The sequence below is a fragment of the Embiotoca jacksoni genome, unplaced genomic scaffold (genome assembly GCF_022577435.1).
Source record: "Embiotoca jacksoni isolate LCO1_2020_lvr unplaced genomic scaffold, fEmbJac1.0.p SCAF_28, whole genome shotgun sequence".
NCBI classification, from domain to species: Eukaryota; Metazoa; Chordata; class Actinopteri; family Embiotocidae; genus Embiotoca; species Embiotoca jacksoni.
In genome coordinates, this window is record NW_027185379.1 from 4,582,422 (window position 1) to 4,607,098 (window position 24,677).

General features: G+C 40.7%; 1 protein-coding gene across 9 annotated transcripts in view; it reads left to right on the plus strand.

The window, feature by feature from the left end:
• The window catches only part of robo2 (roundabout, axon guidance receptor, homolog 2 (Drosophila)), a 256,070-nt gene extending 235,892 nt beyond the window's left edge, over nt 1-20,178 (plus strand). For 5 of the 9 annotated variants that reach the window (XM_069161282.1, XM_069161285.1, XM_069161283.1 and 2 more), the window contains 8 exons: nt 218-343; nt 5,011-5,170; nt 7,530-7,793; nt 8,870-9,084; nt 13,849-14,007; nt 14,188-14,454; nt 16,070-16,264; nt 17,079-20,178. In XM_069161282.1, coding sequence (XP_069017383.1) covers nt 218-343; nt 5,011-5,170; nt 7,530-7,793; nt 8,870-9,084; nt 13,849-14,007; nt 14,188-14,454; nt 16,070-16,264; nt 17,079-17,080 — 1,388 coding nt within the window. In that variant the 3' untranslated portion in view covers nt 17,081-20,178. The remainder of the gene's footprint in view (nt 1-217; nt 344-5,010; nt 5,171-7,529; nt 7,794-8,869; nt 9,085-13,848; nt 14,008-14,187; nt 14,455-16,069; nt 16,265-17,078) is intronic. The other 4 variants (XM_069161289.1, XM_069161290.1, XM_069161291.1 and 1 more) reach the window with 2 other exon arrangements.
• The last annotated feature ends 4,499 nt before the right edge of the window (nt 20,179-24,677 follow it).

Consider the following 24,677-nt stretch of genomic DNA (forward strand, 5'->3'; position numbering starts at 1 on the left):
CAAATCAACAACAAATCAAATTTGTCCAGCAAAGGTGTGGTCTGTTGCATACAAATCAGACAGTGAATGGGATGTTAAATACATGCAACGTGATAAATGTATGACTCCTGAATTTATCCTGCTTGCTTGATGCTCTAACTGCATGTTTGCATGGGCTTGTGCTAACTGCCAATCACTTGATGCCACTGTGATTTTTGCCCTTTAACCCCCACTGTAGCCCTCCTTTTCATTCCTGACTACCGATTGGCCGAAGGATTGTCTAATAGAATCCCACACAACCAATCACAAGATTTCAGCACCACCAGCTCTCACAACAGCTCAGAGCGAAGCGGCAGTCTCTCAGGTTGGTTTTTACGCTGCAGAGAATTAAGCAGACTGGGACACTCTGCTCTTCCGCCCCACTTTATGATTGACTGATGTCTTAATTGCTTTATTGATCTGTTATTTGCATGTACAAACCTGACATCTAAGACATTTCTATTAACACAATGCCCTCTCCCTCACCCGAGATGTTTTGCTCACTCAGCTTCCCCCACTTCCAGCTGATTACATGTGAATGCTTTATTATTTTTCTACATATAGTACAGCTACTTCTGTACTGTATGTAGCAGTGTTGTGATATAGGATAGGAGTTGGCAACCTATCAGAGCATAAAGAGTCAGGACATTTATGTAAAAAAGAAAGAATACCAGTATAATCGTCTGACAGAATATGGCTGCAAGTGCTAAAGCTGGGTCTCTGCCATCACTGTCGGTCCTTGTAAAGGCTTTGTCTCTCACTGTGTGAGTGAGCAGACAAGAGCAGGGGCAGAGGGAGTCTTTCAGACAGAGTGGACTGTATACACACACACAGACACCATTAGAGATGCTTGGCTGGGTAAAGTGGCAAAAATACCTCCCTTCTTCCCTCTTCCCCTAATGGTGGTCGACTACACTAAAACCCATGTTCGCAGAATTACAATGTCATTTATAGGACGCCAAGGCAGCCCTCTGCCTGCCTCCCCTGCACTGTCCTCTTTTATCTAGTTACAAGCCACTGCCTTAACTGGTCTCTAATTCAATACTCTGGCACATAGCGGGCTGGAGAGAAGAATGTGAAGTGGTCATGCCTTGCAGGCAGATTCTTCTTATAGACACGCAGGTTACTAAAGGGGCTGACTGGTCTTGGCACATGCTGTATTTTTACTTCATTTGATAAAGAGAAACGGTGAAAAAATATACATGTGAAAAAATATACATGTCTAAAGGTAGTGTGTCAGAGAATGCAATTTAAAAGCATAGTTTGACACTTTGAGGAAATATTCTTGTTCATGTTCTTGCCAAGAGTTAAATAAGAAGATTGATGCAAAGGTAAATCACCTAACTCCTCCAGATTAAAACATATCATGTGTTAATTAGTGAGCTTTAGGGGAGATAGGAAGCCATTTTTTTTTTTTTTCGTTTTACCTATACTGAGCTGTTTGGTCCTTTATTCAGTCTCAATTCTAATTAAGTCTTCTGGCTGAAAGTTAGGGTTAACAGATAGACAGTAATCTTTTCTAACACGTGGCAAGAAAGCTAATATCAGTATTTCCCAAAATGCTGAACTATTCCTTTAAAGCGCTGAGAGTTAAGAAAATAGGAAAAAAACACCGTTTTATAATAATTTAATGCAAAAAGGTTCCAATAACTCTCCTCTGTCAGTAACCTCTCATCTACCTTTAAATAAAAGCCTGTAACTACTATATACTGTCTAATTTTCAGTTTCAGCAGGGAGTTACACGGCATCGCACCTGTAATGATGAAAAAAATATACATCTAAATAAAACTGAAATAATAATGTATTAATGGTGCCATAAAAGTGAATAAATATACTGTTTAGTGCAACTTACAACAGTGCTGAGAATTTGAATCACCACAAGCGAAGCCTTGATTCAGACTTCAACCAAAGTAAATTTGAAAAGAGATGGAAGGAATAATGAATGCCAGGTCTGAAGAAGGAGAGCAGGATGAAAAGGAACAGAAATAGATCAGCTTTCATGACAGCATGGATCTCCACCGGGGACATGAAGCTGCTCATTAAAACCTCTCTTGGTGTAAGAGCGAAGAGGCAACTGGTGTTTTCTGTAGCAGTTAGAGACCCCGAAGACTCTCTGCTCTCCTACACCCTCACCCAGCCTGTCTATGAAGCTACGGAGTCCAGGACCATGTGAAGTCCACAGCTATGTGGCCCATTGTTCTCCTGCACTCTCCATATATGTTGCATCTCACTTCATTATTTAACATGTTGTATTATTAAAAAAAGAATAAAAAAAAGAAAAGCCTCAGCTAAAAATAATGATACATGACTTTAAGCTATATATTCTCCCACTCATAAATTATATCTGGTTGCATAGTTTTTCTAGAGTGTTTGCGCTGTGGCTTTCCCCCTCAGCACTGATGCACCCAATGAAAACAAAGCAAGCTCAAGGCTATGCAGCCCTGCAGTTATAGGCTGGGAGTGCCCAAACCCCGGGTATAAATACCCAGAGCTGGATCTATATTTAGTATCAGTTCCCCTTTGAAGAGAGGCCCAGTTTTGTCAGAAGAGATGAGTTCGCTGTGTAATTCCTGTTCAGCTCCTAGCCACAGCTTTTCTCTGTATTTTTCATATTTGGGTTGAGCTGTTGCGTTTCCAGTGCCAGACCATCCTTCCCTGGAAGTGGCTCATTTATAATATTGATGGCTGGTCTTGTGTAGAGGGACTAAGGATGATTGAACAATCACGTCAGCTCACCATTTATTGGTAAAAGTCAAGCGCTGCCCAGAGGTGCGATTAGCAAACCCAATTACTTCCAGACTATGCTTACACTGTGGTGCCACCTGCCTTGGGCTTACAGTTGTTTCCTTTATTACTTCCATTCTTTATTAATCTTATTCTGACACCTCTTCTATCTCCTCATGCCTGAATCTTTCTTGCATCAGGATTTTTTTTTCCATGCTCATTTCTGTTATTTTTGTTGCTGGAAAAGCAACCTAATCCGAATTCTCAAGACAAACTATACAGTGTTTTTGATTTCTCCGCCATCTTGCTCTCATAAAAATCAATAGAAATGTACCTAATTCCTTCTCTTTCTTTTGTTGACTGACATACGTTTTACTGTGCTTGAGTCAAATCAGTTTACACAGTGCAGGATGTTACATTGCACAAGATACAGTATCAGCAGTTTTTTGGGGGCACTGGGAGAAGTTATTACAGGCATTTGGCAGCAGAGGCTAACCAATAGATGACAGATACAAATGTCCTCAACAGATTTTTCCCAAATTGGCTTTCACTAGTCTACGTGGCTGGTGAAGTCAGCCTGTGGTATTTTCTGGATTGAGATGTAAGGTGTTTACTTGTAGAGACATTTCATCCTGACACAAATAGATTTTTTTTTTATATTCAAATACTGTAAAGTGTGTCTCCCCACTTCCCACAATCTAAGAGGCCTCAAAGATAAGTAATATGAATATTCTATAAATCAAAATTTGTGTTAAAAAACTAGTGATGCAGCACAGGTTTGCTCTACTTGGAGATCATACTCAATGCTTAAAACCAAAATCTAAATGTACATTTTAAATGTGTTAGCACTGTATGCATAGACAACGATCAAAGTGTGTGCTTTTCATTATCAGACTGAAGCAGAGATCAACTTATTGTTAGTCATTTAAAAAGATACTTTAAGATAATGCGAATATCAAGTAAATGTACATTTATTCTTAGAGGAAAAACATGTTTGTAGAAAGCTTTACTGTAATACTTTGGCTTTATAAATGTACAAAGTTAATATCACAATATACCGTTACTATACATGTTATATTCAATGTAAACATACAAAGTATAAGTATTATGCATCTTGTCTTTTTGAAATATTAGTAACCGTTTCAAACATTTTATAGTAACAAATCATAAAGCACTAATGTTCAGAATACAACACATTACGTTGCATAATTTTGATTTACGGAAGTTAATGTGTAACTGTGAGGTACGCAGGAGTAAAAAAATCTCAGGTCAGTTTTTTTTTTAACAGGTGTATCTTATAGAAGAGAAGAGTTATTGTATCTGTTGTAAGATTTCTATTTAAATTATACTGTATTTGCTATATCATATACAAGTAATGGTATATGCATTTTCCCATATACCTACAAGTAAAGAATAAATCATTTGTGTTGTTGTTTTTGCACTTCAAAGCATTTCAAATTGTATGAGTTGACTTTTTCTTCATCAGCATGTCTTCAGAAATATGTGTATAGAATATATACCTCCACTTAACAACAAATTTGGGCTTGAAGTCAAGTGTCTTTTAAAGATTTTTTTTATTATTTTATTTTCCTCAGTGACCAAATCATATAAAACTCAGTATTGACCTGGCTGGCAGATTTATGAAGATGGATGGGGCAGTGGAGAATCTGATGTTGGAGGGATATGAGTGGAAATGGATGGGGTTAGTGGCTCTCCGGTGTAATAAAAGAAATGAAAGTAGTAATAGACTCTCAGTGAATTCCATTAGGGACACACTGACACTACACAAGCCATTCATTATGATGATGCCGTGAAGTGAGATATTTCATTGTGGAACCTGGTGTGAAAGGGGACAATGAGGGATGGGTGGAGCCCAAAGGTCTGCTTCAGCCTCCTTTACTACCGTTCACCTCTGTTTCTATGGAGATTTGAGGCTTTTCAGCCAATCAATCAATGGAAGCACACTTTTTATCAGGCAACCTTGAGATTTCTATGAAAGACATGTCAGGTGGGCGCTCATTGAAATCTTGTGTTTGAAACTGTGTACGACTTTCCAAGGGTATGTTGAAACTGGGTCCAAATGGATTTGTAATCTAAGTAGCATGTTTGGATGTAATTGAGTTTCTTTGGTATACATTTGTCACATGGCAAAAGCAACTACTGTTATTTGCAATGCTATTCCACGGGTATATTAGTTTTTAATGGATTTTTTTATACAATCAAATTTTAAGTGACTGTGTCTACTAAATGCATCAACTCCTTTTGTAGGTGGGAAGGGAGGAAAGAAGAAGAAAACCAAGGCTGGCTCTAAACCTACTAAAGCCAATGGGTCCAACTGGGCCAACGTTCCCCTGCCCCCTCCCCCGATTCACCCTCTCCCTGGCACTGAGATGGACCATTATCCCAATGAGCACCATGAGGGAGGAGGGTAAGTCTGCTAATGATGTACACAAATACATTATTCTGATATAAACAGATAAACAAATAACACCCTTTAAAAACATATTAACAACATACACATATGCTTGCAGTAAGGCTCAAATAATAGTGCAGTACAGGATAATATTTGATTGTTTAATATTTACCTGATGATTAGATTCCAAGTCTCGTAATTTTCACTACTTGAAAGCAGAGAGGAAACTGTCAGGCTGAAGTTATCGATAATCTTAAAGGTGCTTTGCAAATTTTCATCAACAGCTTTCTAAATTGCTTTCAAAGCCCGTTCAACCCATTATTTTTTTTATTTTTTTTTTTTTAAATCTGGACCTCCTACTAATATACAATCAACTTCCATTTAATAAGAAAATGATGCTATATGTGTGAATGTAATGCTACTAAAACCATATTTTGACCCATATCATTCACAGTTATCCAACTTTTAGTTTTGATTTTGTTAATTTGTATTTTCTAAAGGTGGGCTCAAATACAAACCTTACTTTATTATTTGTATATTATAAACAAAATCTTGAAGTACTATGCTTCAAATGTTATATTGCATGTTTGGTGCGTAGCTTAACATATACTAAAACTTACCAGGAGTAAAAATAGCAGTAGAAAATAACTGAACACAAACAATTAAGCTTTATAGACGATGAACAACAACATTTTACTGTAAGCCACGCCAACTTCTGCTATAAATCTGTCTCTATTTATTTTTGTGAAATAAACAGATGTAGATGGTAGCTTTTTACACCCATAATGTTTACAGACTACTCTTCACATAGATTGAGACTGATTTATTTGCATTGCTATCACTGTATATTTCTTTCTCTGAGTATGAGCAGAGGATCAAGTGTCTCGTTTGCTGGAATGAACAAGACCGTTCTTGCCATAACGTTTCTCTTTGGCGTAAAAAGGTTCAGCTTTGCCTTCTCTGCAGCTAATTACTGTATTACTGTAGATGTGGAAAGAAGTGAAGGATCAATGTGTGTATAGTCTCCACAGGCAGCCAGTTACACGGGCTCTTTCACAAAAACTCATATACTGGTGGGTGCAGATCAAACTATCGGCTGATCCTGTCTTCAATCTATGAGATGATTTCAAGACTGGAAAAAAAACCCTGCATTTGTTATCAGGCTCCTGCTGCTACTAGTGTGTAGATGGTTTCAGATAAATTTGTTTGCTGAAAATCCTTGGAGTATTGTTTCATAAAACGATAAGTGAGAGAGAGATGGAGTGGAGATTCATGCAGTTTGTTATGTGTGCTATCCACCAACTGAGGCTGAAGTAAATATCAAAAGCTGACTTCTCATAAATGTTTGATTCACTACCAATCGATTCTTTAGCTTCTCTTTACACTAATTGCATTGCTTTTTCAAATTAGCTGATGCTTTTTAACATTTTATTTAGTGCAGTGAATCTAACAGAAGCTCAAACTTACTGTACTGTCAGTAACAGAAGCTTATTTAAGTGATTGTGAGTGTCTCTCTCTTTGGTCCAGTAGGTGTGATGTCCTCTCACTCCCATTTCCAATCTGGGAGAGTCATCTGCTTTAATAGGCTATCTGGCAAATGAAGACTCCCGAGCACTGTAAATCTGAGGCTGCTCTTAATGGCAGCAGATTAAAACAGTTATGTCCTATGGAGTGTGCACTGACAAATTTCTTTAATGAACATTTTCTTTATGGCCAGTATTATTTCAGCATGTATAAGCACAGCTATGAGGAAGTGAAGCCTGACAACCGCTGTAATTTTTCTCAGGACTGTCGTATAACAAATTCTTACCAAAGTTGGACAAGGTCACAGAGCTCTGTGTTAGTTTACAGACATTGATCTTTAAATATTCGTACTTTAATGCTATCTGCTTTTCCCTTACTCCTTCAGTAAGCATTTTATATATGCAGGCATTGACAATACCACACACCATATTGTGTTGCTGTATATTTCCCCATCTTTCCTCAGTAATAAGCATAGCTTTCAGTGTGCTGTGTTAATTATGTTACATTTTTAATTCTTTGTTGTGTTTCCTTCTTTGCGTCTGATAGAAATGATCAGACTAAAGCTGAAACAACCAACAGCTCAAGTCATACATTCCTCTTTTGGAAAACAAATTAATCAGCATCTAATTTAATGAATTGCTAGTTTGAAATGAATCAAGTTTTAAGCAAAAATTTAAACTTTTTAATTTCCCCTTCTCACATTTTCAACATAAAATTATAGATTGAATAGTTGAGAATATAATGTATAAGTAGATAGTTACTAGTGTAAGTTTGAGCTCTAGAGTTGCTGAAGAACTCCACATATTAAGTGTCAAAATGTTTGTACAGTAAAAACTATTCTTTACTTCAGGTATGAGAGTGACGGTTGGGGCCCACCCATGCCTGTGCAGACATATCTTCACCAGGGCATGGAGGATGAGCTGGAGGAGGAGGAGGAGAGGGTTCCCACCCCGCCCATTCGAGGGGTTGCCTCCTCCCCAGCTGCTGTGTCCTTTGGACAGCAGTCCACAGCCACCCTCACCCCATCTCCTCGGGAGGAGATGCAACCCATGCTCCAGGCCCATTTGGATGAGCTGACCAGAGCATACCAAATGGACATGGCAAAACAAACATGGTAAACACTACAGTACTAAATGACAGTGATTTAAATGGATCTATCTATCTATCTATCTATCTATCTATCTATCTATCTATCTATCTATCTATCTATCTATCTATCTATCTATCTATCTATCTATCTATCTATTATCCATCCATCCATCCATCCATCCATCTAACCATGTTGACAGATATATTGTTATAGTTGATAATGTATGCATTGTTGTCATTTTAAAATGCTTACTGTACATTCTGTCCCTGTTTATTGCTGCTAGGATTTATTTTGGTCCTGCAGTATTCCTCATGTCAACTGTGTGTGCAGTGGAGATAAACCCATTAATCATTCCATTTTAATGGGCCCATGCTACCTCTTATGCGACTACTGTATTTTGCTCACTCTAAGAGACACAATTTCTTACCCATGGTTGTTTACTCCCCCAACACCCATACGGCACATTCCATTGTTGTTGTGCTCATGCAAGTCAGATGAAGACCATGCTTCATTCTGTCAGCAACGCACAGAGAATGAGAGACCGCCATTCATTCACAACAGTGAAGTGGTGGTGGTGGTGGTGGGGGTGGGAGACAGGGAAGGGAAGCCTTGTCAGGAAGGAGATGTCATGTTACACCGTAATGACTATGTTGGTTAGAGAGCATCTTTGACAACACCATAGGGCCAGTAATTACAACCAATTCCCACTGCAAACCGCGTCAAAGACTTTGCACTCCTCTAACAAACGCGGCTGTCTGCAGAGCAGGCTGCCACTGAGGTGACAGCCATGTGTCGACAGGCCTGGAGAGCGTGCCTTTGTACCCTCCGTAGTAGCAATTAGCAGGTCATTGTGATTGCATACAAGCAGCACTGTAGAATTAGTGGAATTGTCCAAATTTATTCAGCAGTTCACGACACAGGTGTCTAAAGTTAGCGCTACATTTCCCTACATTTCCCTATACGTCCATGTTTTGTCCTCTTCCTGTGCAGAGAAACCCCTGAATATTCCCTTTATTCTTATTTATATATTTTCATACTCCACAGTCCCTGCTATGGGCTAATATGCTGTCTTTTTTTTCTTTTTTTTTTTTTCCCGTCAGGCACATGCAGGGAAGCTCTCATCCTCCCCAGGCACCAGCTCCCCCAGTGGGCTACGTGTCGAGCACAATGGTTTCCGACCTGGAGACTGACCTGGCTGATGAGGAGGAGGAGGAAGAGGAAGACGAGGAGGATGAAGGCTATGGAGCCAGGCATCCCCGCGGTATTGAGCACACACCAGGGTCTAGCATGGACAACCTGGACAGCTCTTTAACAGGTAAACCGGGGCTCTAATCTCATGTACGTTGTTGGGGACCATACTGAAATTTATAATAATATATGAATAATTGTGATGTATTTATTTTTGTTCTTAGTTTGGATATAAATGTATTCAAGACCCATTGTTGTTGCATCTCGTTCTACAGTGAACGGATTGTTGATCGTGACATGTTCCTCATGAGTGTGCTCTGTGAACATGCCAACTGTGAGTCCCTCAATTAAGTTTTTGAAGCACTTTTGGCAGACTCAGGGGAATTATAATCATCATTTCCAAAAAAAAGAGATAAGAAAGTCCATGAATTTTAAACAGGATAGTGAGAGGGAAATTAAGAGGAGGGAGAGGCAGGGCAGAATGACTGTGATTTAACTCGCACATGGCTCCGGAGCTGGTGCCACTCGTATCTTCCAGAGGAGATTTGAAATAAATTTCACGTGCAGCATATTCTATTCCAGACTAGAGGCATCATTTCCATTTTTACAACTCACTGAAAACTTTTACAGCCGTCTGTTAGGAGGACGAATGAAGGGCATGACATTGCAGTTGCAGAGCTGGGTTCTGGACTGCTGCTCTCATACTGACCGGGCCTCATTATCTAGATGTAATATGGAGGGTAAAACTGAAGAAATATTCACAAACAATCCATGAAATTTGAGGGACAGGTTTGATCGAAAATCTCGATTTAATGTTCCCCCTCAGGTTACCCAACACAGTTTTTGAGTACTTAAAAACACGAAATCCATATTGGAATATTTATAGGTGGAAAGAAACAGGAAGACAACAGAGAATAAGAGGAGCTTATCCATTTGAGAGAGAGCATGAGAATAAGAGGACTGACAGTGCTGCTTGTTGGACTACCGTGTCAGTGGCAGCCCTAAAGAGTAGTTTTCCATGAGATGATGGAACAGTGGTTTTGGTAGCGCTGACACATGCTACTGCTGATGTATTTAGAGGAATATAAAGCAGCAACTGGGCCCTAATCTACTGCATCTCTCCTCTACTGTATTGCTCTGAAGACACCACTATTTATTTTTATCTCTCTGCAAGTCTGCCTCACAGCGCATCGTTTGACAATACAGACATGGTCCCAGCTCCAGGGTTAGCGGGAGAAAGAGAGGAAAGATAGCGGAAAAACTGCTGAGATTTATTGCGGCCACCATTTTGAGGCAATACAAATCGGGGAGGGTTGCAGTGAGATTCCTTTCAAACATCGCTTGATAGATTTGTCATTGTTTTAATAATATGGAAATAGGTCTGTTTTCATAATGTTACACCAAAGGCCAGTTAATCAAACATTTCACTGATGCCCCAGAAAAAAAAAAAAAAAAAAAAAAAAAACGGCGTCTCCTCAGGGGCTATTTTTCAGCAGCAGATTGTCTGCACAGGCTTTCCGATGTGTTATTCTTAGCTGAACTAATACAACATATTTTTAGCTGATAAATGAGAAGTGCTCATGTGGTGGGTACTGCAGAGCCATTTCTTGCTCAAGCCACAGAGATGAAGTGAACACATCGACATTACCTGGTATTACTTGGCTCCGTATAGGTTGTGCAAAGCAGAGATGTGGTAACAGTGAAGCTGTTACGCCTACCATGAACTGAAAGCTTGGCTGTTCTGGGCGATTACTCTCCTATAAAGCCTTGCCAAGTTTCTGAGGAGCAGGGTAACGTCTCCTGACGGAAGGTAGAGACGCCTGCTCGTCAGGGGGGGGTGATTTTCCCACTTAACGACATGCAGATAAGGGTTTCCTTCGGTATAAATCAGTTTTAGTGGCCGAGGGACCCAGCCTGGGTTTTACTGCCCCCCAACCATCTAACGTTTACTGGCCTCGCTCAATCTGTACACAGAGCATGTGGGGGTGGCAGCCAATGTTTTTAGAGAACATGGTTTGGCCCGTTGCTCTGGTTCAAGACATAAAATGACAGACTCGTAGTGCAAACCTTGGTCTGCAGCCACAGAAAAAAAGATATATATATTTTGAGGGCAAAAAAGAAAACTAGATTGAATTTTTTATCAAATTATGTTACAATGATCACAGTTTGATTGGACTGCTGTACCTGAGAATAGAAGTGCTCCAGAGGTTCTGCAGTAGAAAGTGGCAGTTAGTGCGGCTGAAAAGTCATTCTGTGATGTGATTTGCTGAGGCAGTGTTCCTTCGCTGAGCCGGAGGACTTGGAAGCTTCAGTGCTTTGGCTGGCACTGCCTATACTTCATTATCTGCTCTATTCTTTGTGGGAGGATTGGACCCAGTGGAATTGCTGTCTTTCTTTCTTAGAGAAAAACTCTTAGAAAAGAATTTCAAAGAAAATGGCTCGGAAAGATGGAGGGTTCGAAGTAGTTATTGCCTTGGATTTCAGTTAGCGCTGTAAAAATGGGTTGTGTAAGGGGGTACTCTACTTTATGCAAGCCCATATTTCATAGAAGTTTCCATTAACCGGAGAAAATGTTCCTGCAATAGGAACAAAAAGCTGTTGCAACTTTTGCGGTAGAAGCTGCAATTCCCACTTTGAGACACAACCACCGCTTTGAGAGATCCAGTCAAATATGAACAGACGTGCAGATGGCAAAGTTGGAAAACTCTTTGAAGGGGATTTCCCAGTGTGCTGAATCAATAAACCACGGACATATTACCAAGTTTTATGTCCAGTTTCAAATGTGTTCCACTGTATTGTGAAGGGGACCATCTGACCGACCAAACTGCCTCTGATCCGTGTGTGAGTTGTGTTCATTTGAATCTCAATCTGCAATCTGCTGCCATCCTGGCCGGGATTGTGCCACCTTTTGTATCGACCTGACCTTTTAATAAATCCTGCTGCTAACTTTTTGTCCCCATCGCTCTCCCAGCAACCTTTACCCTCACACCTCCCCACTTCTCGGTTACACCAGTCTGTTCAATCACATCACTCAGTGTGAGGGAGGGATAGAGTGTGTGAGCTGAGCATTTGGGTTCATGCCACTTAAGCAAAGTCTGCCAAAGCGGTCCCACTGAAAGCTGTCACATTAGCCGACTGTTCGCTGTGTTTTTGCTTGCCAAAGTGGCACATTTTTATTTTCAGAGTGATACTTTTATATTTTAAGCGCCCGCCTTGAAAGCATAAAGAAATATTGTAGCGTATAAGGCGAAAGTCTGACGGTAAAAACATATATTCCGTATGTGAGCCCTTGTGATCCAATCAAATATTGAAAGATGATTCAGTGTTTGCAGCATGTTTAGTAGGATATTGATTAAATCTTTTATCTTTTAATCGCCTTTAAATCCTTTAAGTTACTCATATGAATAGAGATATTCAGAGCTATAGCTGTTAGTGAGATAACTAAATATCATCGCAACTTTTTAGACAGTGGTGGCTGTGCATTTTTAAGCAGGAACAAAATAACTGTCTGTGCAAACCACCAGGTGTTTGATTTAATGCACTATTTTGTGAGATGTCACCTGAGGCAGCCGTGCAGCTAACTTGGCTCCGCACAGGTGCGCTCATTGTTGTTTATCAAAAGAAGAGCAGAATCAGTTGATGACAGTCCTGCTGTTCCACTGTGTACATTCTACCGTGTGTTTGTCTGCACTTTTGTGTGTGTGTGTGTGTGTGTGTGTGTGTGTGTGTGTGTGTGTGTGTGTGTGTGTGTGTGTGTGTGTGTGCGCGCAATGTATGTTTGTAATAGATGAAAGAGGGCAGGCCAGAACAGAACAACTATACAAAAGTACCCACCTGCAAGAACAGAAATGCCCTGCAGCAAATGCGAAATCATTTGTGTGTAGGATGTTAATATTAGCTCTTTTTTTATAAGATCACTCAACACCTTCATCCATCTGAATGCCGATCACAGCACAGATGTTCAGAATGTCAGATCATATATCCATAAAGGTTATTGCCACTCAGCTCAGAAATATGAAAATGATGTGGTAAATTTGAGTGTTTTGAAGTAAAAAGTACAAAGATCCATTCACACACACACACACACACACACACACACACACACACACACACACACACACACACACACACACACACACACATACACACACACACACACACACACACGTTTGCTGATACCTGTGGTGTTTAACAGGGTCCATGGTGAATGGGTGGGGCTCAGCCTCGGAAGATGACCGTAATTTCTCCAGCCATAGGTCCAGTCTGGGCAGTTCATCTGATGGCTCCATCTTTACCCACTGCAGCTTTGCCCAGGCACTGGTGGCCGCTGCAGACAAGGCAGGCTACCGCCTCGAGGGCACTAGCCTCAGCAAGAGAGGTTGGTGTGTGGAGACCAGATTCCCACTGCTGAACTGGAGCTTCTACCAGTGGCAGATGATGTGTTCTTTTCTGCTCTGATTGTTCCTCTTGTCATCCACTGGCTTATTTTTTTTTTACCTCAAAATGCTGTTTGGATATTTCCTCTCTGATGCTTGTGGATGCTGTGCCCAGGTTGTGCATGGTACCTGTTGTATATGGCTATACCGCGGGTATCTCCTTATCCTTAACTTTAACTCAGCTTCTCTGTAACTCATCTGGCTTTGCACACCGGCTTTCTTGGGTTTCACGTGTAATAACTTGGTAATATGTTATACTTACAGCCTTTTACAGCCTTTTACCTGGGTGCTTTCCCTTCTAATGAAAACCTTTATCTTTCTTTTCTAATAGATTTTTGGATCTTGATTGAAAATCTTTATCTTTCTTGGTGACAGTCTCAGTTCCATCGTGTAGGTGTTGGCTCTTTAATTTATTTATTAACCAGCTGGCCTGTGTTCCTGTATTCCTGCTGCAGGTAAAGGGTTGTCCCACAGGCCCCGGCCCAGCAGCCCATTTTCAACAGATGGCAGCACAGTTGGGACACACAGCTTGGGCCACCAGAGGGCCACCAGGCCCACACGCAAACCCCGAAGTCAGGGCACAACTCCCCACCGGAGAGATGCTGGTGCAGACGGTGAGACAGCGACTGGGAACTGGGATCTGTTGTTGTTTTATAAACAAGAAGGATTTATGTTAATATGCAAACTTATATTGGATGTAAATGTGTTCAAACTTGAGTCGAGCTTTTACAGCATTACAATATATAGGTGACGTATGGCTCCATGTGATTTACTGTGGGTCTCCCTCGACACAGACCTACCTCCTCCCCCGGAGCCTCCTCCCTGTCAGGGGCAGGGCCGTGTCCAGGGGGCCCGCACTGTAAGCAGCGTGGTACCCCCTGCAGACAGGAAGGCCTCTTCCCTGGAGCGCCCGCCCATTTCAGGACCCCTGTGTGGGCCGGATGACATGAAGAGCTCCATTGACAGACAGACACGCACTTCGCTGGACCATCATCGCCAGGCTCAAGACAGGCTGGGCTCCATGGACCGAGCTGACGATGGACGCAGGGGACACAAAACAGGTAGAGATGAGAGAAAACTAAAACTACAAGCTACACAAACAGTTCTGTGGAGCGGAGTTTGTTATGGGACTCGTGTTTATTAACACACGAAGGCTAACATGCTTACAATTATGATGTTTACATGTTTACAATGCTACATGAACATGTCAAAATTAGCATGTTATTCCACACTTTTAGCATTAAGCTGAACATCAGCTGAGGACGTCTATTTAACTTTTAGGTCTTAAAGTATTTTGCATTTTCAGGAACTAAAGTGTTAGACAACTGGATATCTGGTTTGTGATGGAGGATGAAAAGTCAGTTATTTATTTAATTTATTGTTTACAAATTGCAAATGGAATTCAAAAGTTGTCAAGGCAGTTCAATCTGAACCAAATGTGAAACAGACAGTGTGAACAGCGCCATGCTGCTGGCATGGTTACAAAAATTACAGATTATATTTATTTCTATAAAATGTAGGCCAAGCAAAATTAGCTGAAATAAATATCAGTTAAATTTGACTTAAATACAAATACTAATTCTGAAGAAAATTAGGAATGCAGGCTGCACACTCTAAACAACTAAAATCAGAGTGAAAGTTGAACATACCTGCAAGAACTTGAAGTATTTGTCTTAATAAAGACATAATTTGTTACATCGAAGCAGGAAAACAACAAGGACGTCAGAGTTTAGCTGCTGCGGTTTCTTGGCAGCGGGTGATTTTTCTTTAAGTTCTCGTGTTGAAGTTAGCTTTCATGCTGCTTTGAGTCTGGGCTCCCATGAACAGATTGCACTGTCTGCCACTTGCTCTGGTTTCCAGAATGCCCCCCTCAGCCCCCCCTCAGCTTCCCCCTATCCCACTGTAACTGTTGCCAGTCCTGGCCTGCTCAGCTCCAAGTAAGGCAGGAGGCCCCAGCCACTGAAATGCACTCTAATCGCTTCAGCTTCCTTTTCTCACACAAACACCAGCCACTCGACACCCCATCTGTGTGTGTGTGTGTGTGTGTGTGTGTGTGTGTGTGTGTGTGTGTGTGTGTGTGTGTGTGTGTGTGTGTGTGTGTGTGTGTGTGTTTGCTTGCTACTGTTAGAGCTCTCCATGCTGTGCTCGCTGGCCTCGTTGTGCCAGGAGTTTTTCAGACAGTTAATCTGAGACTGTGAGACAAAGACAGGTGCCACAATCAGCATCTTTTCAAAAAAAAAACCTGTACGTGAATTCCCACATGTGTCAGAGCGCTGACTGATTCGCAGTAGAATCCGCAGAGATCGGGGCAGGCTCTATTACAGTCATTAGCGGCGCAGTGGGGAGCAGTTTGATGAGATTTCATGCAATGACGGAGACTGCTGAGGGTCAATGTTATGCTGCCCTGCAGCAGGGGGTGCCACAGCAGCCAGTAGTCCCTCTGTTATTGCATCTTTCCCCCCTTATAAGGCTGGTAGCTGTAAGGCCATGTGTGAGGCTGAGAGTCCTCTCTGTGGCACTCCCTGGCACTGCTTGTTGGCACCGCCACTCTGCAGATGTCAGGAGGGGGCGGAGTTTGCAAATTGCTCTTTGTCTTCAGGCATCAGATGTTAGATGTGCATCACTGCAATATCAAAAGTCACGTATCTATGTCGGTCCCTGTGTGCGTGTTTTCAGAGGATGGGTGCCTACCATACAGTAAACCATCGTTCCCTTCCCCTGGTGGCCACAGCTCCTCTGGCACAGCCTCCTCCAAGGGCTCGACGGGGCCACGCAAGACTGAGGGTCCACGACAACCACAACAGTGGACCGCCACAGAGCATGCTGAATTTCTGGGGACCAATGGACAAGGACAGTACTCAGGAGAGTTATGTGAGTAATTCAGTATTCTAATGCTTCACAGCGGTGTTTTATGATATACCTCACGGCACATCGTTGCAGCTACCATTCCATCCTACTAGGCATAGACCTGGGGTTAATTTGAACAAATCAGCATGAGCTGAAACCAGCCGACACTCTGCCACTGCCAAAACTGAGTACAGCATATTTTTTTAATTGTTTTAATGAACGCCAGCAGTTTGATAAGATGCTGAATGTTTATTCTGTGCTGAGCGCTGAACATTTGGTGTTATTTTTCCAGTCACTGAGAATTTAAAAATGTTAATGGTGCGATCGCCACTATCAGTGGCCTTCCAATCACAGTGAAGGAGGGGCGGAACAAACGTGGTGAACCACCAACACTGGAGGCTGATTGGTCCGCCCTTCAGAGTGGCTGAGCAGACGCTAATAAGAGCTGAGTTACCAGACAGTATTCCCAGCGAAGAAAACTTAAGCTGTAAGCCACAGTCGGCGCAGCCGGGCTAATTCTGACCATAAAATTACCATAATTATGTCAAACTAAAGTTAATTTATCCTTGCGGTACTCATGTGAACACTTACTGTGTTGAGTGTGTCTACAGTTCCAGCCTCATCTTCTGTCTGTACAGTCATTGTTTTAACTAGAGTGAAGTCAGACTACCTGTTTCCACTTTTATGCTACCAACTGACAAAAAAGGAAAAGAAAACACATATCCCAAAATGTTAAACAGCCTCTTTAAATAAAGTATTATTTACAAGAGTAAATTACTAGAACGGGCTCTTTTTTTGACTACCTTTGCGTGTTCTTTTTTCCCCTTTCTTGTCACAGAGTGATCTGCCTGGGGTGTGAACTGGAGAAAACCCAGTGTGGTCTTGGAAGAATGACGCCCTCCTTGATGGGGCAGTGAACTTTGTCCTCACCTGTGTGTTCTCGGAGGCAGCAAAGAGAACTCCAGAGAAAAGCAGTGTCACAGAACTGTAAATGTGATGTATAGACACAGACATACTGTACATCCCACTATGTTTTCGTCCTCAAGAAAATATTTTCCACCTCCTACCTTACTGTAATTTTCTTTTTTGTTAGAAAAAGGCAAGTAAAAAAGAAAAAGAAAACATCTATATGAGAACAAATTTTCTGGTAACTGCCCTTGGGGAAAAGGGATTTTTTTTTTTTTCATGTAAATATATTCTTTAACTTGTTGTTGCATTGCTATGCAAGCCTACTTCAATTTGAGCTTTTTATTTCCATATACAAGAACAGTTGGGTTTTATCTGGTTATTTGTATTATATGTGAATTGAGTGGCTGTTGTGCCATAAAGTAATTGTTTTATAATCCATTGTTTGTTGATAGTTACCATTAATTATTATCATTTTTATTATTAATTATTGTTTTTGCACTGCAACTTTTGGTGATAAGCACAAAAACATAGCTCCTGCTGACATGAAGAACCGGAAGAATATGTGAAGAGGAGTTTCTGTACTGTAAAGTAAAGAGAAGAAAATTATATACTAATGTACAGAGAGATATTAAAGAGTAATGCTTTGCTCACAGACAGCAACACATAAGATGCCCTTTTCCACAGTTAAGACCAATTGGGTGGCAGACACACAAGGTTCCTGAGAGTCTGAAGGGCAGACATGAGGACAGAGGGGTTAGACAAACGATACTGTATTACTGTCAGTGACTGAGGTGATTATTTAATTCCTAAATGACTGTCCTACAATAATAGTTTGATATCAGGAACATTTTGTCCGCAATGTCTTTGGGCAACTCCAGACATTGTCATGTTTTCAGAAACAGACTAAGTGCATTTTCTGCATTTATATACGAGGGTCTCCGAGCATTTCAAGGTTTATTTTATTAGTTATTATATGATTTATTGCCAAAATAATTTTACCACACTGAGTTTATGCTCCTCATTCAGTATAACAGCACACTTACAATTCAACGGTCAAAAAGGTAGGAGGAGTCTGCGAAATCTGTCCGCATGCTGCAGTCCAGTCAAAGCACTTATAGAGGCAGGCTTATGACTCTTTTAAGGCCTTAATAGGTAGAAAACACAAACAAAGGAGTATTTATCATGATTAGTAGTACTAATACTCCCAAACCTACCTAAAATATCAGTGGAGCAACATAATTTGTTTACATCTTTAATGTTTTAATTGTTTTATTCTTTTAGTTCCCACCATTTTAATATTGTTTTATTTTAGAGCACTTACTGTTTTATGTTTGTAATATTCTCTGTGGTACAGTATCATCCAAGAAAACAACACATTGACCTGTTGGGTCCAGCTAAGTGCTGTTAAATTAGGGGATCTATTGAAGCACGTGTTGCTCTGAAGGTCGGTGCCTCAGTTACCAATACACTAGGATCAGCACAGTCTTGTGTCAGGAACTCTGTGAAAAAAAAAGAAAAAAAAAAGTGTACGATTTACAATGTAGCTTTGAGTCGGAGTGATAACGGAGAAAGGCCTTGTATATTAACTCGTAGGTCCACTGCCTCCATGTCTGCAGCCACAGTGTGGAGCAGAACACTTTCTATCTGCCTGACTGCCACAACACACACACTTCTCATCTGCCGCTTTCGACTTCTCAGCCTCTGATTCTCAATTTGTGTCTTTTCAGACGATGTTTTTATTGGTTGTCCTTTTTTTTTAAAGAGAAGCTTGTTTCTTTGTATGCCTTTTATGGACTCCAAGACGCTGCTTAACAACAATGTTTTCAAATGTTAATGTTCAGGATTTGTGTGGTTCAATGACTGTTTGTTTTGTCTTTTTTTGTACTGCTAATGTTGATAAAGGGGGGTGGGAAACTAATGGCCATCAGATGCTGTTGTACCGTTGTCGTCATGCCATCGTCATTTTTTTTACCTTCCAGCCTGTGGCCAGTGTTCTGGAAATGAGGTGCAAAGAGTATCTCAGGTTATTTTACATTCTGGTGGTGTTTATGTATGTGTATATATGTGTATATATCCATACGCATCTCCACTTGATTATGCCATTCCATTTTCAATGACAAAATTATCCCTCTCATGTCCGTTCTGTCGTCCCCTCTTTTCGTTTTTTGCTGTGCATTTTGATTCTGAGTATAATGTGCTGGTTCATCCACCTTAAGACAAGATGTCAGTAAAAGAACATACCAAATTAAGATTGATATTTCCAATGTCTATTGCGTTTTAGTGTCTCTTTAATACTCATTTTTTTCTTTTAAATCACAGTGTCGTTTTGTATTTATTAAAATGATAATAAAAGTATATTGTGAAATATGCATAAAGATTCGTGAGATATAAGATGTGTTTTTTGTTCCTTGTAAAGTTTGGTGTCAGAGCCGAGCAGCGAGGCCATAAGGAGATGATTAGGCACACTGTGCTCACAGCGTGGTGAGGTGCCGGGTCAGTAGTCGTCTGAGTCACTCTTCGTCTTGCATGTTCACTGCACTGCTCTTCTCATGTCAAAACTAAAGAAACTTAAAACGTTTTCAACACAAGGAGTAAAAATGTTCACAATTTGCTTGTCGAGACAATAGAGAAAATGTCTTTTTGGAAGGATGAAAGTGCTTTCCCTCTCTTTTGTTAATTTTCTCAATATTGTTGGTTCTTTGTAGCCTATCTGTGTGTTGCCTTTTTGCTATAAAAGAGGATTAAAAATGACAAAAAGAGAAAGTTGTTGGGTGAAGTCTTTCTGTACAGTATGGGGTGAGCTGACCACCCAGTCCAATGGCATTTCAACAGTAAAGTACATTCCCCTTTTTGTTTTGTTTTTCCTGTAAACCACCTTCTGTATTCACATGCATGTCCTTGTCCAAGAAGAGAGTGGATCAAGAAAATAAACTTTTACAGTCTCATTCCCATGTCCTGTAAGATAAATTCATGTTCTTTAATTTCCTTGTACCTGGATCAATATCAAATAAAATATTTTTGAAAAATGACTTAAATTCTGGTTGTCTTTGATAGAAAGACTGCTGCACAGGAGAACCGATAGATTTAAATTCAACAAAAAAATATTACCAAAAAATACATTGTGAAATGTTATTTATAAGATGATTTGCTTTAGTTCTTGCCGGCTACTTACTGCAAACTTGCAACAACATTAAAAATGCAACTTTGCCTATTTCTACAAAACATGCCCCCTCTGATATCCTTATAGTGTTTTACTCAGCAACATGTGTGTAGTTATTTCGAGCTGTGTGTGTGTGTGTGTGTGTGTGTGTGTGTGTGTGTGTGAACATGCACACCAGAAAGCCCACTGTGTGTGTTTGAAAGAGTTCCTGACTCAGCTGTGCGTTTTATGTCAAAGCAATCCCTACCTTGATCCTTCTGGAGGAGCAGCTTCAAACACAAATCCAAATCTCCTAAATCACTGAGACAGGCAGCTTGCTTTCAAGCTCTCGCACACAGAGCTCCACAAAAATTTACTAGTGAAAGAAGTGGCGCAAAACTGGATACATAAAACTTGGAGCAGCTTCTGAATCAGCATTAACGGACAAGTAAAAACTTGTATAAATTAGCTGGTCCTCCTAAACATATATCTTGCTTCATAGAATCAGTCTTTCCATATTTTGTATGATGGAGGACTGACACCATGGTAGCAGATCAAACACACGACCTTTCCTGATCACAAATGTGCAATACTTGGTTAATAATAACCACACTTTTGGGTCACTTACTTATTGATTTCCAATCAAATTATATATGTGTTTGGTATTAAGTTGTTGGTAGTTGGCATTAGCTAGTCATGCTCATCATCTAAGGAACACCATGTTGGCGGGAGACATGGGACTGGCTCAATCAAGGGTTTGAACTTTGTTGGTACCTTAACCTCACTGTTTGCAAGTGTTTGTAGCTCAGACCTGAACAGCACATGAGAGTGGATCATTTCTGAAGGAAAGGATGAAGACATTGTGGGACACCCTAAATGGGTGCTGCATGAAGACAAAGGCAGCAGTGGATCTTCACCTCCTGAAGTTTCCCATAATTACTCCTTACTACAAAAGCTATTTACACTATTTGAGCCCATCTGTTTGATCTGAAATGATTGCTTCACCACACAATCCATTCTTCTCAGACTTCACACCAACTCAATTGACGTGAAGTGCTTTCACTCCTCTTGTGATGAAGACCACACCCAGTGGGCCTTGGGCATTCAACATGAAGATACTTAATGGGCCTTGTGGCCAGGTGCCCTTTGTTCAGCGTCCCCACCATTCTGGTGTATGACCATGTGTTTAGTAGACAAACTAATATTTAAAGTAGAGACTGTAAAATACTTGTAAACGTTTTTGAGTAATTTGTGCATGCAGCTCCAGTTGGCTTCAGAGTTTTTCAAGTTTCTTTTTCAATCACTGAGGCACTGCATTTGTTTGAAAATGAAGAAAGCATAATTTTAACAATACACCATTAACTTGTTTTGAACAATATTGCAATGCTACACAGCACACATTACACATAGACAGTAGCCTACTGCAGCATTGCTACATACAGTGCTTACAGGTTACAGTCTCTATACTCTATATTGCTTTTAATCCATGATATTATACTCTTATTGTAGGTTTAGATTGGAGTGTAGGGATAATGTTAAGGTAAACACATACAGTGGGTACGGAAAGTATTCAGACCCCTTTAAATTTTTCACTCTTTGTTTCATTGCAGCCATTTGCTAAAATCAAAAAAGTTAATTTTACTTCTCATTAATGTACACTCAGCACCCCATCTTGACAGAAAAAAACAGAAATGTAGAAATTTGTGCAAATTTATTAAAAAAGAAAAACTGAAATATCACATGGTCATAAGTATTCAGACCCTTTGCTCAGTATTGAGTAGAAGCACCCTTTTGAGCTAGTACAGCCATGAGTCTTCTTGGGAATGATGCAACAAGCTTTACACACCTGGATTTGGGGATCCTCTGCCATTCTTCCTTGCAGATCCTCTCCAGTTCCGTCAGGTTGGATGGTGAACGTTGGTGGACAGCCATTTTCAGGTCTCTCCAGAGATGCTCAATTGGGTTTAGGTCAGGGCTCTGGCTGGGCCAGTCAACAATGGTCACAGAGTTGTTCCGAAGCCACTACTTTGTTATTTTAGCTGTGTGCTTAGGGTCATTGTCTTGTTGGAAGGTGAACCTTTGGCCCAGTCTGAGGTCCAGAGCACTCTGGAAGAGGTTTTCTTCCAGGATATCTCTGTACTTGGCCGCATTCATCTTTCCTTCAATTGCAACCAGTCGTCCTGTCCCTGCAGCTGAAAAACACCCCCATAGCATGATGCTGCCACCACCATGTTTCACTGTTGGGATTGTATTGGGCAGATGATGAGCAGTGCCTGGTTTTCTCCACACATACCGCTTAGAATTAACGCCAAAAAGTTCAATCTTGGTCTCATCAGACCAGAGAATCTTATTTCTCATAGTCTGGGAGTCCTTCATGTGTTTTTTGGCAAACTCTATGCGGGCTTTCATACGTCTTGCACTGAGGAGAGGCTTCCGTCGGGCCACTCTGCCATAAAGCCCCGACTGGTGGAGGGCTGCAGTGATAGTTGACTTTGTGGAACTTTCTCCCATCTCCCTACTGCATCTCTGGAGCTCAGCCACAGTGATCTTTGGGTTCTTCTTTACCTCTTCACCAAGGCTCTTCTCCCACGATTGCTCAGTTTGGCTGGACTGCCAGGTCTAGGAAGAGTTCTGGTCGTCCCAAACTTCTTCCATTTAAGGATTATGGAGGCCACTGTGCTCTTAGGAACCTTGAGTGCTGCAGAAATTATTTTGTAACCTTGGCCAGATCTGTGCCTTGCCACAATTCTGTCTCTGAGCTCCTTGGACAGTTCCTTCGACCTCATGATTCTCATTTGCTCTGACATGCACTGTGAGCTGTAAGGTCTTATATAGACAGGTGTGTGCCTTTCCTAATCAAGTCCAATCAGTTTAATTAAACACAGCTGGACTCCAATGAAGGAGTAGAACCATCTCAAGGAGGATCAGAAGAAATGGACAGCATGTGAGTTAAATATGAGTGTCACAGCAAAGGGTCTGAATACTTATGACCATGTGATATTTCAGTTTTTCTTTTTTAATAAATTTGCACAAATTTCTACATTTCTGTTTTTTTCTGTCAACATGGGGTGCTGAGTGTACATTAATGAGAAATAAAATTAACTTTTTTGATTTTAGCAAATGGCTGCAATGAAACAAAGAGTGAAAAATGTAAAGGGGTCTGAATACTTTCCGTACCCACTGTATCACCATGTAAACAGACTGTACCTTGCCCTCAGGCTTTTTTCTCCAAGCTGTGGATTTTAGTATGAGGCATCTCCTTTGGGACATCTATTTAACCGCTGTTATGTTCATATGTGAAATCATGTTTTAGTTTCTAGGCCAGCTGATATCCCCCACAAGTGAAAAAAGGCCAAGGAAGTTATTACTTTTTTCAATTTTAGCCACCGTCACCTCAACCGATAGGTGGACTCTTCCATCACCCAACTGTAAATCAGCTAATGAGGCCGCATGTCCGGAGTTTACCAATTGCTGACGTTCTTACGTGAGTTGAGTTGCGCGCCCACCCAGGACACAAGATACAAAAAAAAAAAACTTCGTCCTGAGAAATGTTCAATATCGTCTATGATTTTCGTTTGGCGAGGACTGGACACCTGGTTTAAGTTAAAAAAATAATAATAATAATTACTCTGATAATGCATCTTTGTTAGAAGCTGGTTTAATAAGAAGAGAAGTTGCAGTGATTGTTGGGCTGTTTAGTTTGGTGACAGCTAGAGGTGGCTAATAGAAGTCAGTCTTAATTAAATGGCTCCAATGTCTTCAGTTCGTTTTTATGCCCTCGTGGCTCATAAACAGTCATTAAATAATTTATTGACAGAGTTAAAGTGAAATGTTAATGTCTTTATATATGGCTGGTATCTTCTCAATGTGTCTGGCATTCCTTCCTGGCGCTTGTGTTGCTGTGGTCCAGGCCGGTGCCAGACTTCTAGCTGTAATTCCATGTGATGTGGGAACCATCAGCGTGTTGTATATAATTGCAAGCTATCGATGTGTAGTCTGCCTTGAAATCTTACTCATCATAGAGTGTTGGTCAAGGGAAGAGCCGGTTTTATTTTGTGTATAACAGCTGAGCAAACTTGTGACAGTAAAATGATGAGTCCATTAGTTTAGAACAGCTGGGTAATACAGTGATAACCACAGGTGTGTATTAGTGGTTAGGTCAAGGTAACATGGGGTCCGCCCCTCCTATTGAATGTATGGGGAGGAATAATGGGTACATACAAAACCAATCACTCTGCTTTGATCTTCTTTACATATCTTAAGGAAATGTGTTGTGACTCCTTTAAATTTTGACTCATTAATTTGTAAACTTGGGAAGATTTAGACATAGTTGTTTATTTGTGACAGCTTTAAATCAGTGTTATTTCTCCCCATTATGACTGAACAGCA